This window comes from Geotrypetes seraphini, chromosome 4 (genome assembly GCF_902459505.1).
Source record: "Geotrypetes seraphini chromosome 4, aGeoSer1.1, whole genome shotgun sequence".
In the NCBI taxonomy this organism is placed as follows: Eukaryota; Metazoa; Chordata; class Amphibia; order Gymnophiona; family Dermophiidae; genus Geotrypetes; species Geotrypetes seraphini.
Window position 1 is genome coordinate 13,396,247 of NC_047087.1, and position 15,765 is coordinate 13,412,011.

The 15,765-nt window shown below is 47.0% G+C and overlaps 1 protein-coding gene across 3 annotated transcripts in view; it reads left to right on the forward strand.

Moving 5' to 3' along the window:
- Positions 1 to 14,105, forward strand: part of FBXO31 (F-box protein 31) — a 102,053-nt gene extending 87,948 nt beyond the window's left edge. For all 3 annotated transcript variants that reach the window (XM_033942222.1, XM_033942220.1, XM_033942221.1), the window contains one exon: positions 10,583 to 14,105. In XM_033942222.1, the coding sequence (XP_033798113.1) occupies positions 10,583 to 10,805 (223 nt within the window). In that variant the 3' untranslated portion in view covers positions 10,806 to 14,105. The remainder of the gene's footprint in view (positions 1 to 10,582) is intronic.
- Positions 14,106 to 15,765: the final 1,660 nt, after the last annotated feature.

The window sequence follows — 15,765 nt, forward strand, 5'->3', positions numbered from 1 at the left end:
AATGGGGAAAGGTGACCTAGAATAAATGATAGGATGAGGGATGAGAGAGAGAGAGAGAAGTGCAAAGGATCTTTGCAGGATGTCATCACAGCAACGCTCTGGTACCAGATAAGGGAAGTGTATTAAAAGGGAGGGACAGTTAGTGAAAGGCATCTTATCAATAGAAACATGATGGCAGATAAAGGCCAAATGGCCCATCTAGTCGGCCCATCCACAATAACCATTATCTCTTTCTCTGAGACATCCCACATGCCTATTCCAGGCCCTCTTGAATTCAGACACAGTCTCTGTTTCCGGGAGACCGTTCCACGCATCCACCACCCTTTCCGTAAAACAGTATTTCCTTAGATTACTCCGGAGCCTATCACCTCTTAACTTCATCCTATGCCCTCTCATTGCAGAGTTTCCTTTCAAATGAAAGAGACTCGACTAATGCACGTTTACATTATGTAGTTATTTAAACGTGTCTTTCTTTCAAAGCCTTTCTTTCAAAGAATACAGATTGAGATCTTTAAGTCTGTCCCTCTACAACTTATCACGAAGACTATGCACCATTTTAGTAGCCTTCCTCTGGACCGACTCCAACCTTTTTATATCTTTTTGAAGGTGCGGCCTCCAGAATTGTACACAATATTCTAAATAAGGTCTCGCCAGAGTCTTATACAGAGGCATCAATACCTCCTTTTTCCTACTGGCCATACCTCTCCCTACGCAACCTAGCATCCTTCTAGCTTTCGCCGTCACCTTTTCAACCTGTTTGGTCACTTTAAGATCATCACATACAATCACACCCAAGTCCTGCTCTTCTGTTGTGCACATAAGTTCTTCACCCCCTAAACTGTACCGTTCCTTCGGGTTTTTGCAGCCCAAATGCATGACCTTGCATTTCTTAGCATTAAATTTTAGCTGCCAAATTTCAGACCATTCTTCAAACTTTGCCAGGTCTTTCTTCATGTTATTCACACCATCCGGCATGTCCTGTCCTATTAACCCTCTTTCTTCCTCTCCTCTTAAAGTCAATCAATTTGTACCTTTGCTTAATCTTTGTAAACCGCATAAAACTTCATGGTATTGTGGTATATAAGCTGCTATTATTATTATTATTACTCTATTACAGATTTTGGTATCATTCGCAAAGAGGCAAATCTTACCCGACAACCCTTCTGCAATATCATTTATAAAAATGCTAAAAAGAACAGGCCCAAGAACAGAACCCTGAGGTACACCACCAGTATCATCCATTTCCTCAGAGCGATCTCCATTGATCATTACCCTCTGTCGCCTTCCACTCAACCAGTTCCTGACCCAGCCCGTCACTTTGTGACCCATCCCATGGACTCTCAGTTTATTTATTAGACGTCAGTGTGAAACACTGTCAAAGGCTTTGCTAAAATCTAAATACACCACATCTAGTGCACATCCTCTATGCAATTCTCTGGTCACCCAGTCAAAGAAATTGATCAGATTTGTCTGACAAGACCTACCTCTAGTGAATCCATGTTGCCTCCGGTCCTGTAGTCTACAGGATTCTAGAAATTTCACCATTCCCTGTTTTAAAAGCGTTTCCTTTAATTTGCTTACCACAGAAGTCAGACTTACCGGCCTGTAATTCCCTACTTCTTCCTTACTTCCACTTTTGTGGAGAGGGACCACATCCACCCTTCGCCAGTCCTCCAGTACCACTCCTGACTCTAGAGATTCATTGAAAAGGTCAGTCAGTGAAGCTACCAGAACTTCTCTAAGTTACTTCAGCACCCTCGAATGTGCACCATCCGGCCCCATTGCTTTGTCGACATTTATTTTAGCTAGCTCCACACGAATACAACCCTCGGAAAATCGATCAGGGTCTATTCTTTAGCACTCTCCAGACCAGTAGAGGTTAACTTTACGAATGGGTATATATCTAATCATGACCAGCAGGTGGAGACTGAAAACAAAACTTTGGGACAGTATATCCTAGCCCCTCCTCTCTATTTCCCTCAGTCTTCTTTCAGTCTCCAGCAGGTGTTGAGTGATCTGTACCCATCTCCCTTGGTAGGGCTGTTGGAATTTGTTTAGGGGGTTTATTGTCCCTGTTTTTAGCCGGACGGAGCTTGGGCGGACTCTGTTTGGGGGTTCGTCCGACCTCGGGGGTGTCAAACCCGGCGGGTCACGAGCGGGGTCCCTCCCCCCACTTCCTCCACCTCCCCACATTTTTTTAGAGGAGCCTCAGCAGTAAGCCTTGCCCCCTAAGTCAAGCAAGGCATATTGCTTCGAGAGCCTGTGGAGTCTGTTCTGTAAAAAAAAAAAATAAAAATAAAAATCCTGAGGTAGTGCTGGTCTGAAGGGTTGTTTCCCTTTAAGAAAACTGTATTTTACTGTATTTTTTCATGTAACCAGCACTTTTTTATAGCTAGGTCACGTATGGAGCAATTGTGCCCTTCTCCGGGGGAGTAGGACACAATTTAGTCCAGCCGCGAGGCACTCGCGGCCGGCCTGAACTCGGCGGTTTGGGTCGGTGAGGTGGTGGAGCTCCGTCGGCAGCGGCTGCAGGCGCCCAGAGCTCCCCGCCGATGGTGCCTCGCGAGTCGGCTTGGAGCAGTGGGGAAGCCCGGTCTTCCACAACCGCCCACGGAGGGATTCCCCGAAGGATTCCCTCTCAGCTGATTTTTTGACAGCTGATGCCGGCTTGCCTGCTTTAGCGGCTGAGACTATTCAGGTTTCTCAGCCGCTTCAGGCTATGGAGGGAGCTTTTTTGGCGGGAAAACCGCCATCTTCTCTGTCTGGCCCCTCCATTTTGTCTTCCACCTCAGGTGACCTTCCCCCTGTTTTGACTATGCAGGGGCAAGGTTCTGCTGGGTCCCCTGCTGTGGCAGGGAGTCCCTTGGGACCCTCGGGGGGTTTTTCTCCTGAATTTTTCTTTTCTTTATGCAGAGCCTATTTTCAGGCGGCTGGGGGTCCCGGTTGCGCCCAGGGGGTTTCGGGGGGTGGGTTTTCCTCCGCGCTCCCTGCGGCTTTGCCTCTTTCGTCTGGCGTGACGTCCCCTCCGCCGCCTCCCTTGTCCAAGCGTCCGCGGGTGTCGTGGGACGAGAATTTGTGGTCGGAGGAACGGGTCGGTCTGGAGGAGGACCTGGACCCTTCTGAGGAGTTCCAGGACTCTCTGGAGGGGACGGAAGCTGGCGGCGGGTTGTCGGATTTCCCGTTCTCCAGTGACGAGGCGTCCGTGGTGCGCCTTTTTCAGAAAGATGAGCTGCCTGACCTTATTCAGCAGGTTTCTTCGGTTTTGCGTTTTGAGGACGCGCCGCCGGAGACTCCGCGTGTGGGGGACCCCCTGTTACGGGGGATCCGTTCCGTTTCCCGCTCTTTTCCTATGCATCAGGATATTCGGGATATTATTCTGGAGCAGTGGAAAACGCCGGAGACGCCGTTTCGGCTGGCGCGCAGCATGGCTCGCCTGTATCCCATTCCGGAAGGGGATCGGGCTATGTTAGCTTCGCCAGTCGTGGATGCGGTGGTCTCGGCAATTTCCAAGCGGCATACCGTGCCTGTTGAGGGCGGTTCTGCCTTGCGGGACTCTGAGGAGCGCAAATTGGAGAGCATCCTTAAGCAAAATTTTCAGGTCTCTGCCTTTGGGGTCCAGGCGGCTATTTGTGGGGGACTGGTCGCTCGCGCCGTGTTTCGGTGGGCGGAGCGGGTCTTGGATCGAGAGTCTGACGACTGGTCTCTGGTGGATCAGGAGGTAGCGAAGATTGAGATGGCGGCCTCATTCCTCTCAGATGCTCTATATGACTTGGTGCGGATCTCGGCTAAGTCTATGGCTTTTGGCGTGGCCGCAAGGCGTGTGTTGTGGCTGCGCGCTTGGGCGGCGGATGCTGCGTCCAAAGCTAAGCTTACTAAATTTCCCTTTCGGGGGTCGTTTTTGTTTGGAGAGGACTTGGATAAGTTGATTCAGACTTTGTCGGACTCGAAAGTTCCCCGTCTGCCGGAGGACCGTGCCCGCCCGGCGTCTCGGGGGGGTGCGGCCCGGGGGCGTTTGCGGGATTTTCGCAAGTATCGCCCTGGGCGTGGGGCTGCTTCTTTCCAGTCTCCGGGATTTTCCCGGGGTCGGTTCTTCCAGCGCATGCAGCCCTTTCAGGGGGCCCGTCGGGGGGCAGGGAATCCCTCCGCCGGTTCCCCCGCTTCCCGTCCTGCACAATGACGCCTTGCCGGCGCCCCCTTTGGTTCCGGTGGGGGCCCGGCTGCGCGAATTTTTCCCCAAATGGGCCGAGATCACGTCCGATCAGTGGGTCCTGGAGGTGGTGCGGGACGGTTATGCCCTGGAGTTCGCCCGCTCTCTGCCGGATTTTTTCCTCGCTTCTCCATGTCAGACTCCGGGGAAGACGCAGGCTTTTCGCCAGACCCTTCAGCGCTTGCTAGATCTCAGGGCAGTTGTTCCGGTGCCCCCTCCGGAGTGGGGCACGGGCAGGTACTCCATTTACTTTGTGGTGCCCAAGAAGGAGGGGACCTTTCGGCCCATCCTCGATTTGAAAGGGGTCAACAGGGCTCTCAAGATTCCCTCTTTCCGTATGGAAACTCTGCGGTCGGTCATTCTGGCGGTTCAGCCGGGGGAGTTTCTCACTTCTCTCGATCTGACGGAGGCCTACTTGCATGTTCCCATTCGGGCCTCTCATCAGCGTTTCCTGCGCTTTGCGATCTTGGGTCGGCACTTTCAGTTCTGTGCGCTTCCCTTTGGGCTGGCCACGGCTCCTCGGACGTTCACCAAGGTGATGGTGGTCGTCGCGGCAGCCTTGCGGTCGGAGGGCATCCTGGTACACCCCTACCTGGACGACTGGTTAATTCGGGCAAAGTCGTTGCAGGAAAGCTCCCGGGTTACTGCTCGGGTGGTGGAGTTTCTCCGGTCGCTGGGCTGGGTGGTCAACCTTTCCAAGAGTCGGTTGGTCCCGGCTCAGCGTCTGGAGTACCTAGGGGTGCTGTTCGACACCTCCTTGGGGAAGGTCTTCCTCCCAGAGGGCCGGGTGAGCAAATTGCAATCTCAGATTCGCCTGCTTTTGGCGTCCCGGTGTCCTCGGGCGCGAGATTTCCTCCAGGTCTTGGGGTCGATGGCGGCGTCCCTGGACGTGGTGAGGTGGGCGCGGGCCCACATGCGTCCTCTCCAGTATGCTCTGCTCCGGAGGTGGTCTCCCCAGAGGCACGGGATGGATGTTCCGGTCCCCCTGCGAGGCTTGGCGCGCTGCAGTCTGCGTTGGTGGCTCCAGACCCCTCACCTAGTTCAGGGGGTGGGTCTGGATCTCCCGCAGTGGACGGTGCTCCTGACGGATGCGAGTCTCCTGGGTTGGGGGGCTCAGTGTTTGGGTCATTCAGCTCAGGGCACCTGGTCCGCGGAGGAGGCCGCCTGGTTGATCAACGTGTTGGAGACCAGAGCGGTCCGTCTGGCGCTGTTGGTTTTCCACTCCCTGTTGCTGGGCAAGTCGGTCAGAGTGCTGTCGGACAATGCCACGGCGGTGGCTTAGGTCAATCGTCAGGGGGGCACCAAGAGCACTCAGGTGGCGCAGGAGGCGGCTCTGCTCATGGTTTGGGCGGAATCCCATCTGCTGGACCTCTCGGCCTCTCATATAGCCGGAGTAGAAAATGTTCAGGCAGACTTCCTCAGTCGTCACTTTCTAGATCCAGGAGAGTGGTGTCTCGGCGCCGAGGCGTTTCAGTTGATAGTGCAGGCTTGGGGGCAGCCCCTGATGGACCTGATGGCCACGGGTGGCAACGCCAAAGTGCCCCGCTTCTTCAGTCGTCGCAGGGACGGTCTGGCCGAGGGTCTGGATGCTCTGGTCCAGCAGTGGCCAACGGAGGGGCTGTTGTATGTGTTCCCTCCTTGGCCGCTGGTGGGCAGAGTGCTTCTTCGCATTGTTCACCATCCGGGTTTGGTGGTGCTGGTGGCGCCGGATTGGCCTCGCCGTCCGTGGTATGCGGATCTGGTGAGGCACCTGGTAGCGGATCCTCTTCCTCTGCCTCTCTCGGACGACCTTCTGATGCAGGGTCCCATTCCCATGTTCGACCCGTCTCCCTTCTGTCTTACGGCGTGGCTCTTGAAAGGGGTCGCCTTAGCAAGAAGGGATATTCAGACAAGGTGATCTCTACACTGTTGGGGTCCCGGAGGCTTTCTACCTCTCGGGCTTATGTGCGGGTTTGGCGTCTCTTTGAGGAATGGTGTCGGGCGCGGGGAGTGACCTCTTTTCGCGCTTCTCTGCCTAACATTCTGGAGTTCTTGCAGGATGGCCTGGATAGAGGCCTGGCTTGGTCTTCTCTCCGGGTTCATATTGCGGCCCTGTCGGCCTTTCGAGGGTTGGTGTCAGGTCAGCGTTTATCGGCTCTTCCTGATGTGATTCGGTTTTTGCGGGCGGCCAAGTTGCTTAGGCCTCCCCTACGGCCCTCGGTTCCCTCTTGGGATCTTAATCTGGTTCTCTCTGTTTTGGTGCGTCCGCCTTTCGAGCCCTTGGACGACTGTTCTTTGAAGGACCTTACTTTGAAGGCGGTCTTTTTGGTGGCCATTACTTCGGCTAGGCGTGTTTCTGAGCTGCAGGCTTTCTCTTGTAGGGCGCCCTTCTTGGAGTTTTCTAGGGAGCGGGTCGTCTTGCGGCCTGTTCCTTCCTTTCTGCCGAAGGTTGTTTCTCCTTTTCATGTCAATCAATCGGTGGTTCTCCCGGTCTTGGGTGGTCGGGAGGGCTCTTCTGAGCAACGGCAGCTGCGCAAGTTGGATGTCGGTCGGGTCCTTCGCTCTTATGTGCAGCGAACCCAGGAATTCCGGAAGTCCGATCATCTCTTTGTCCTCCTGGCGGGTCCTCGTCGGGGAGCGGGCGCTTCTAAGGCTACTATTGCGCGCTGGATCAAGGAGACGATTGCTTCCGCTTATCTTCTGAAACAGCAGCCTGTTCCGGAGTTTCTCAAGGCTCATTCCACTCGGGGTCAGGCGGCTTCTTGGGCTGAGTCGTCGCTCGTGCCTCCAGTGGATATTTGTAAGGCTGCGGTTTGGTCCTCCTTGCATTCCTTTGTTCGTCATTATCGGGTTGATGTGCAGGCGCGTCGGGACGCGGTGTTCGGTGAGCGTGTACTGGTATCGGCCCTTCGGGGGTCCCGCCCGTGAGAGGGACTGCTTTGGTACGTCCCATTCGTAAAGTTAACCTCTACTGGTCTGGAGAGTGCTAAAGAAGGAGAAATTAGGTTCTTACCTGCTAATTTACTTTCTTTTAGCTTCTCCAGACCAGTAGAGGTCCCCACCCTGTCTGTTGTTGTTGTTGTTGGGGCTGTTGCGCGGGCAGTTTTTGGTTTTTCTGCGGGTTCTAGTATTTTTCTAGGGCCGGGGAGAATTGAAGAACAGCGGCTGTGGCTCGGCTGGCTTAGCTGGCGAGCTGTGGGGACATTCTTCCTTCGGGAATTTCTCCTCTGCATTTTCCAACAGCATTTTGGGTATGTTATTTGTTACTCCTTTTGGAGTATTGTTTTTTCTCTCTGTTGTTTTCCAGTTCTTGGTTCTGCTTGGCTATTCGGCAGACTGAGGGAAATAGAGAGGAGGGGCTAGGATATACTGTCCCAAAGTTTTGTTTTCAGTCTCCACCTGCTGGTCATGATTAGATATATACCCATTCGTAAAGTTAACCTCTACTGGTCTGGAGAAGCTAAAAGAAAGTAAATTAGCAGGTAAGAACCTAATTTCTCCTTACTCCTCCATCCCTATTCACATTTGTCCTCTGCGGTCCCGCTCCCGGCACTTCAACCGTTAACACAGAAGAGAAATATTTGTTCAGCAATTCGGCTTTTATCAGCTTCCACATATTCCTCCCCTTCACCTTTGAATCTAACAATGCCACTTTTGCACTTCTTCCTGTCACTAATATATCTAAAAAAAAGGTCTTGTCTCCCTGTTTTACTGTGTCAGCTATTTTTTCTTCCCTTTGCATCTTTGCTTTCCTGACTACACAACCAGCCTCTCAACTTTTACAGATATTTTTGCCTGTCTTCCTCTTTCTGCAATCTTTTGTAGTTTATGAAAGCTGACCTCTTATTCCTTACCTTCTCAGCTACTACTTTTGAGAATCAGTGGCCTTCTTTTCCTCTTATTTTTACTTGCCTAACAAAAAGGTTTGTCGTCCTTTCAGTTTTGCCCACCACATTTTCACTCCTTTCAGACGTTCCCACCCAGACAACAATTCCTTTACGTAATCCCCCTTCCAAACAAAGTTATTTTTTTTTAAAGTCTAGAACCTTTGCTTTTGAATCAGCCCTCTCTATGCCCATCTTAATATTAAACCGTACCATGCAGTGATCACTGGATGCCAGATGATCACCCACTGTAACATCAGAAACACTATCCCTGTTTGTAAGCACTAAGTCCAGTATGACCCCATGTTGCGTGAACAGTTCTCCTTGTAGAGAATCCAGAATCTCCCTACTTCTAGAAGACCCTGCAATAGGGATACTCCAATCAACATCCAGCATGTTAAAATCACCTATTAGCAAGACGTTCCCTTTTATAGATATATTCTGAATGTCTAATATTAAATCTCTATCTACTTCTTCCGTCTGTGAAGAAGTATCACACCAATGTAAACATATTCACCATTCCCTTTTTCCAAATTGATCCACAGTGCCTCTTCCTTGCCCTGCAGATCCTGCAGTTGTGTGGCTTTAATATGATCTTTAACATATAACGCTATTCCCCCTCCCTTTCTTCCTACCCTGTCTTTCCTGAACAAATTATAGCCCGGTATAACTACATTCCAGTCATGGTTCTCCGTGAACCATGTCTTCATGATCGCCACTATATCCAACTCGTCTTCTAGATCCAGAATCTTGTTTCCCATACTTCGAGCAGACATTGCTCCCTTTCCCCATCCTTGTAGAGGTATTCAGTGATTTACTTACCTGAGGGCTTATACTCATCCGGGAGCTTTGATCACCCTGCCTCATCACTTCTAGTTTAAAGCCTTCTTCAGTCGATTAGCTAGCATAAGCAGATAAGTGGATGGGTTTGAATAACAAGCTGTCTGGCCAAAAGATATGCATTTTTGAAAATCAAAAAATAAAATAAAAGGAATAAAAATTAGTGGCTAACTCCAAAGTGAAGCACATAAAAAGAGATTGTGTTCTTACCTTGATAATCTTTTCCAGTAGATAGCTGAGACATTCTAGACAAGTGGGTTGTATCCCAAGGGCCATGTGCCATATGCAGAAGGGATCCACTCCAGATTTTTTTCTGTGACTCTCCTGTACTTCACTGGGAGCTATAGCACCACCTACCGTTAGTATCCAAGTACTGAGAGCTCCCACAGGCAACATGAAGTAGAAACAGCAAAAGGAAAATTCCCCTAAACTACTGTTCTGCTCAACATGTAATCTCAAATTGAAACAGGCAACAGAGGCATCAAAGGAGCTCAGGAAAGACCCCTGCATACACATGAACATATATACAGAATTCTTTGAAATCTCGAAGGACCAACTGGCATCCAAGAGCAACTTGGAGAAGCAAAAACAGAATGAAACAGTAGGCAGGTGCAGGAAGGACAGGGTGGGAGTCTAGAATGTCTCGCCCATCTACTGGAAAAGATATTAACAAAGTAAGAACAAGGTAAGAACGTAATCTCTCTTTCCAGTGCAATAGGTGAGACATTCTAGACAAATGGGACGTATAAAAGCAGTTCTAAAGAGCCTGGGTGGGCTTACTGTGCCGGCCCTCAAGACTGAGGACCTGAAGGCAGAGTCCTGTCTCGCTGCCACATCCACTCAGAAAAATTTAGCGAATGTGTGCAAAGTGGACCATGTTGCTGCCCTGCAAATCTCCTCCAGAGATATCACTCTAGCTTTATCCCACGAATGCACCTTTACAGAAACAGGAGATTGTTTCCCGGAAAGAATGTAGGCTGATGAAATGGCCTTATGAATCCATATGTAAATAGTGGCTTTGGAAGCGGCAGTGTCCTGCTTATTTATTTATTTATTTAAAAATTTCATATACCACCTGTGGTTTCCAAGATTACATACATAAAAATAACACATACATAACATTGTACAGTAATTCAAAACAACTTAAGGACTCCTTAATATCATTCTTCACTATCATTACAGTTAAATTTAGGTCAAAATCCTAGGGAGCAGTTCACAGATATGTAGCAACAAAAAGTCAGCACAAACAGATGGTCAGAGAGACAAAACTAGTTAGTAACCTCCAGATAACCAAGTTTATTTCATATTTGATTTACTATTTATCATGAAACAGCTAAACTTTTTACAATAAGTATAGCTCCCAGTGAAGTACAGGAGAGTCACAGAAAAAATCCGGAGTGGATTGCTTCAGCATATGGTATGTGGCCATTGGAATACAACCCACTTGTCTAGAATGTCTCTCGTCTATTGCACTGGAAATTATTTTAAATTTGCACATCATCTCTGTGTTGCAGGTTTTCCATTTAAATCATTTTATCTTCCTAGCAGAAGATTCAGGCTATTTTCTTATAAGTTTCCTCACTTTTATGAGGTTAAACGATAAGCAGCCTTGCTGATTGATGCATCATAAATTATATTTCACTACTAATCGTCTGTATTTCCCTTCCTCCAGTTTTTACGGAACAGGGCTCATAGCAGGACATGGCTTCACCAGTCCTGAGCGGACACCAGGTGTGTTTATCCTGTTTGACGAGGATCGTTTTGGATTCATCTGGCTGGAGCTGAAATCCTTCAGCCTGTACAGCAGGATCAGGGACACTTTCCAGAATGCTGAAGCCCCTTCAAGGGAGGCCTTTGATGACATGCTAAAGAGCATGCAGTCATGGACGGCCTGAGAGACTTGCAGAAGCCAGCAAGGATAACGAGCACAGCTGAGGAGACCCAATAGCCATACTCTAAAGTGGATCATGGTTTCAACAAACATGGGGAGAATCCCAGCTTGCAATCTGGAGACAGAAGCATGAACTTTAAAATCGGGCCTTTCTAAAGTCACATTTTTTTGCTTTTCCAAGGAATACGAATCAAGACAAATTACTTTGAAATAATTTTATACATAGTATGTAATAATATATAAATATATATATATGTATAATGTATATATTAGATTACCTGCTGATGTGGATGAACTGAGCATGTTACGATTTAAAGAACGTATCTGGGTGCTGAGGTCAGTAAGGAATGGCTGGAGAGTCCCAGGGCTAAGGAGTTTTATTTTCAGGGAATTCACACCTTAAATCCTCAAATGCAGTCTCATGACCACCTGCTGTTGAATGAAGGCTTTCCTGGACGTAGAAATGCCACGTTTGGGGTTGCACTGAATTACTGTGATCTGGAATGTCTAGCGCCGTCGGTCATTTCTTGTTGACTAGCTGGTGGTGATATGGTATTTTTCCTGGGTTTGAACAGCCTTAGGAGAGACAGCTGAAAAGGGATTTCTTCCTCAAAACGGCTTCTGGTTTGATTGCCGGCTCTGGCTTTTCTTTAGCAGTCCCAGAATGCTCTGTACTTGGTGGCATTGTAATATCGACCGCTGCTACTACTGCGCAGTTGGCAGTGAGGTAGCTCAGACCTCACTCGTTCACTGATGGGCGAGAATGCAAACAAACGGGCTGCACTTCACTCGTAGTTGGAAATGCACAAAACTCAGAAATGTCTTTATTTTTTACATCTGTTGCAACTCTCTGAGGTGTTTTGTTTGCAAGGTTGCAATCAGAAAGCAGCTTAGAGATGCGTGCTCTTTTTAATTCAGTAGATTTCCTGAACCTTATACATGGCTAAGCGAGACCTACACATTTACTCGTATTTTAGGATCCAAAAGTTACTCAGGCTGATTTGGGGAAATGTCCGTGCCTGATCTGCAGAGAATGATTCTTTCATATACATTTTTGCCTCTCTTTGCATTTCTCAGAATAAAGGCCTTTCTGAATTCTGTGCCAAAGCTCGATCCACTGCTCAGGGGCAAAGTGCTAAATCTTAGCGTAGTGCTTCCCAAACCTGTCCTGGCGACCCAATAGTGCACTTGTAAGAGGTGAATTAGCATATACTGTGCTTCCAATGGCTTTAAATTTCTCATGCATATTCATTCTGGGTGGCTTGAAAACCCAAGCAGCTTGGTGGGTCCTCGGGACAGGATTGGAAAACACTACCTTAGCTCCTTTTCTTTTGCTAGAGCGCAGAGATGCACATCAGCTCCTCGTTCAGGGGAACGAGAAAGCAAGGAGTGTGCCAAGCATGCTGTTACCATGACGGAAGAATCTGGCTTTATACAATTGTCATTGAAGCATTTCTGTGTGTTCTCTTTGTGTTTTTTTGTGTAAAATTAATATATTTGAATGCAGAGAAAGTATTTTTTTTTTTTTTTAACAAGTGTCTTTATTTTAATGTTTTCATGTAGACAGTTTACTTCGGACATAGTTAGGTAAATAATTTATTTTGTAAAGTTTCTCTTTACCTCTTCTACAGAAAATTGTTTTTGAGCTGTTGTTTAAGATAATACAAATCTAGAGTTGCCCTTGTTCTCTGGATTTCAAAGAGCGGAGTTGTTTGTAGCCTTGCTGCTAAGGGTCAGTGCCTAGAGGCTTCAGGTTTGATTTCCTAAGAAGTAAATGACTCATTCTCTTCCACGTCTTCCTTGCGTCTCTGACTTGGCATTGTGACTCTCTCCACTACGCCTGCCTGTCTGCCCGCCTGCTCTGACTGGCAATGTGCATGAAATAGTAAGATCCTCTACCCGTTTAAAAAAATTCTTTAATGGAATGAAAGCAACAACAACAAAAATGCCTGTATGTATGGTATTTTCTGTTGATGTAAACAGGAATGTGCATCTGTTCACGATCTTTTCTCATTCTCAGAACCAAGTCCATATAGAAGTTGGAGGAAATATGGAATCAGAGTGCAGGGCCATATGCTGCCTATCACGTATCTTCAGAGAAATACTAAAAGCGTTAATTTGCATTCACTTAAAAGTATTTACAGAATTACCTTTTTGCCATCCCATTTAGAGTACCAAAGCCACTGTTTTTAAGCTCTAGAACAGCTTTCATTGTTAAGTTAGAAATGTGATGGCTTGTCACTAGTCTGGTTAGCAGTCTTTCTGTGGAAACCATGCTACCGTTTGGCAAGGTTTCATTGCATAAACATAATAAAAACATATAATCTCCACTTTAAATGCTGGAAAAAAAGGTCATTTCTGAACCCCTTCTATTTATAATAATAATAATTTATTCTTATATACCGCCATACCAAAAAAAGTTCTAGGCGGTTCACAACAAACTGGGCAAGTACATAAAATACAGATAAAATACAACAGATTGGAATAAGAGAAACTTAACAATAATGAGTGGAATGCGTTAACAATATAATGCGGATAAAATACATTAAGAAATAAAGAGAAAGCTGATAAAATACCAGCTAACAGGCAAAAGAAATGCATATAATACGAATAAAATATCAACTGAATCTAAACTAATTAACAGTTAAACTAACCTAACCGTCAAAGTTGATGCATGTAATACAGATAAAAATACATCAAATAGAAATAAAAAAACTTGTTAAAAAATAGCAGTGTTAAAATACCAACCTATCAAAAAGTTGTGTCTTTAGCAATTTTCTAAAATCAAAATAGGAAGAGACCTCTAGAATGATTTTTCCCAGCCATGAATTCAGGGCTTTTTTTACGAAGCCGCATTAGCGGCTTCAGTGTGCGCGACGTTTAATCACGTGCTAACCCCCGCGCTAGCCAGAAAACTACCGCCTGCTCAAGAGGAGGCAGTAGCAGCTAGCGCGGCTGGCAGTTTAGCACGCGCTATTACGTGTGTTAAACCGCTACCGCGGCTTCGTAAAAGGAGCCCTCAGTTTAGCGGCTTGAAATGAGAGGGTTCTCTCGAGGAACTTCTTATAGCGACAGGATTTTATGGAAGGAGACCTAAACAAGTGTACTCTGCGTGTGATCTTGTTAGCGTGTCTCAAGGAAAAATGAGGCGCAAGATAACCTGGTAACAATCCAGAAACTGATTTATAACAGATACAAGAAAATTTAAACATGGTATATGAAGCATTCAATTTCATAAAATGCATGTACCTTTACTGGGGAAATGCCTCAAGCCATAGAGCAATGCGTTCTCAAGGGCTATGAAGAGGAGCCTAAATAGCTCATTAGCTCCCTTCCAATCATCGGCAAAAAAACCCCAGTTAGAATGAAAAAAGCTTAATATGACTAAATCTAATTAGAAAAAATGCAAGCATCACTTAGCTTAAATATCTGTGACAGTACATAAAGCGTCTTGGCAGGATGCAGGCACTCAAATCTGTCCTCACAAAAATAGCCGAGGAAAGCCGTTTCATGATCCTACAATCATTTCATCAGGGCTCTACAAGGACAAAAAAATCAAATCATGATGATATGAAAATCAAAATAAACATAAAACACATCTTCAAATCCTTATTCATACTGGACAGTGCAAAACGCTTACTTTACCTTCAGTGTGCTGAAGCTGAGGGTCTTACAGAGTGAAAAAATGGCGATCCAGCGTCTTTTTTAAAGAACGTAGTGAGATACCGATTACGTCACAGCAGAAATGACCTTTTTTTTCCAGCATTTAAAGTGGAGATTATATAGTTGTTGTTTTGTTTATCGCTCTCCATTTCCTCTTGATTTTTGTTTTGCTAAACATAATAAAAGCAATGTTGAGTCAGACCAAGGTCCACTGAGCCCTGCAGATCCCCCCCAAAAAATACAAATCAGTTTATTCTTTCAAAGAGTACAAAGACTAGGGAGAAACCAAGATGTTACTAAGCAGTAGTGCTGCGCGATTCAGGAAAATAATTTTGATTCGATTCAGCCTATTAAATCTAATTTTCGATTCGATTTTCCTGCCCAATTGGGTGTTTTTTTCAAACATCCTAGCGGGCTTATTTTATAGCCTCTTCACCCCTTTTATAGACTTTTCACCCCCTTTGCCCTCTCCTACCCACACTGGTGCTGTGGTGTAAACAAAATAAACAAAAAAGACTTTTCCTGTCTCTGTTAAATCCTAGCTCACATTCGCAGTCTAAAACCAACTCTGGCAGGATACACATTTCAAATCTGACATGTTGTAATCACAAAACAAAAAATAAAATGATTTTTTCTACCTTTTGCTGTCTGGTCATTCAAATCATATTGGTCCCAGGCTCTGGTTGTCTTCTGATAACTTGCTTGCTAAGGTCTCCTTTCTTCTTTCTACGTGAAAACCATCCATCTCTGATCTCCCCTTCTGTTTCCTTTCCCTCCCCCGGAAGTCTGGCATCTTCCCTTTTTTCATCTCCATCCATGCAGCTGCAGTGATGGACCCCACCATTTCTCCTTTTCTCAACTACCCTTTCATCTAGTATCTCTCCCTCTTTTCTCACCACCCCAGGATCAACCAGCTCTCCCTTTCTCTTCCCAACTACCCTCCTATCCAGTATCTCTATCCCTCCCCCCCCTTGAGCTAACTTAAAACATATCCAGGGGGCCCCACAGTCTGGGCATCTCTTCCCCTTCTGTCTTATCTCCCTCTGTTCCCCTCACCTTTTTGGTCTCTTTTCACTCTTCTTGTTCAGAGGGGCCCCAGTGTGGTAGTCATTCTCACAAGCTGCCAGCGCTGCCCTGAAGCTTTCCCTCTGCTGTGATCTACCCTCTCCCTGTCTCAACTTCCTATTTCTGCCTGGGTAGATCACAGTAGAGGTAAAGCTTCGGGGCAGCGCCGGCAGCTTGTGAGAATGGCTGCCCCACTGGGGCCTCTCCAAACAAGTCTGGGAAGGGATGTAGAGGGA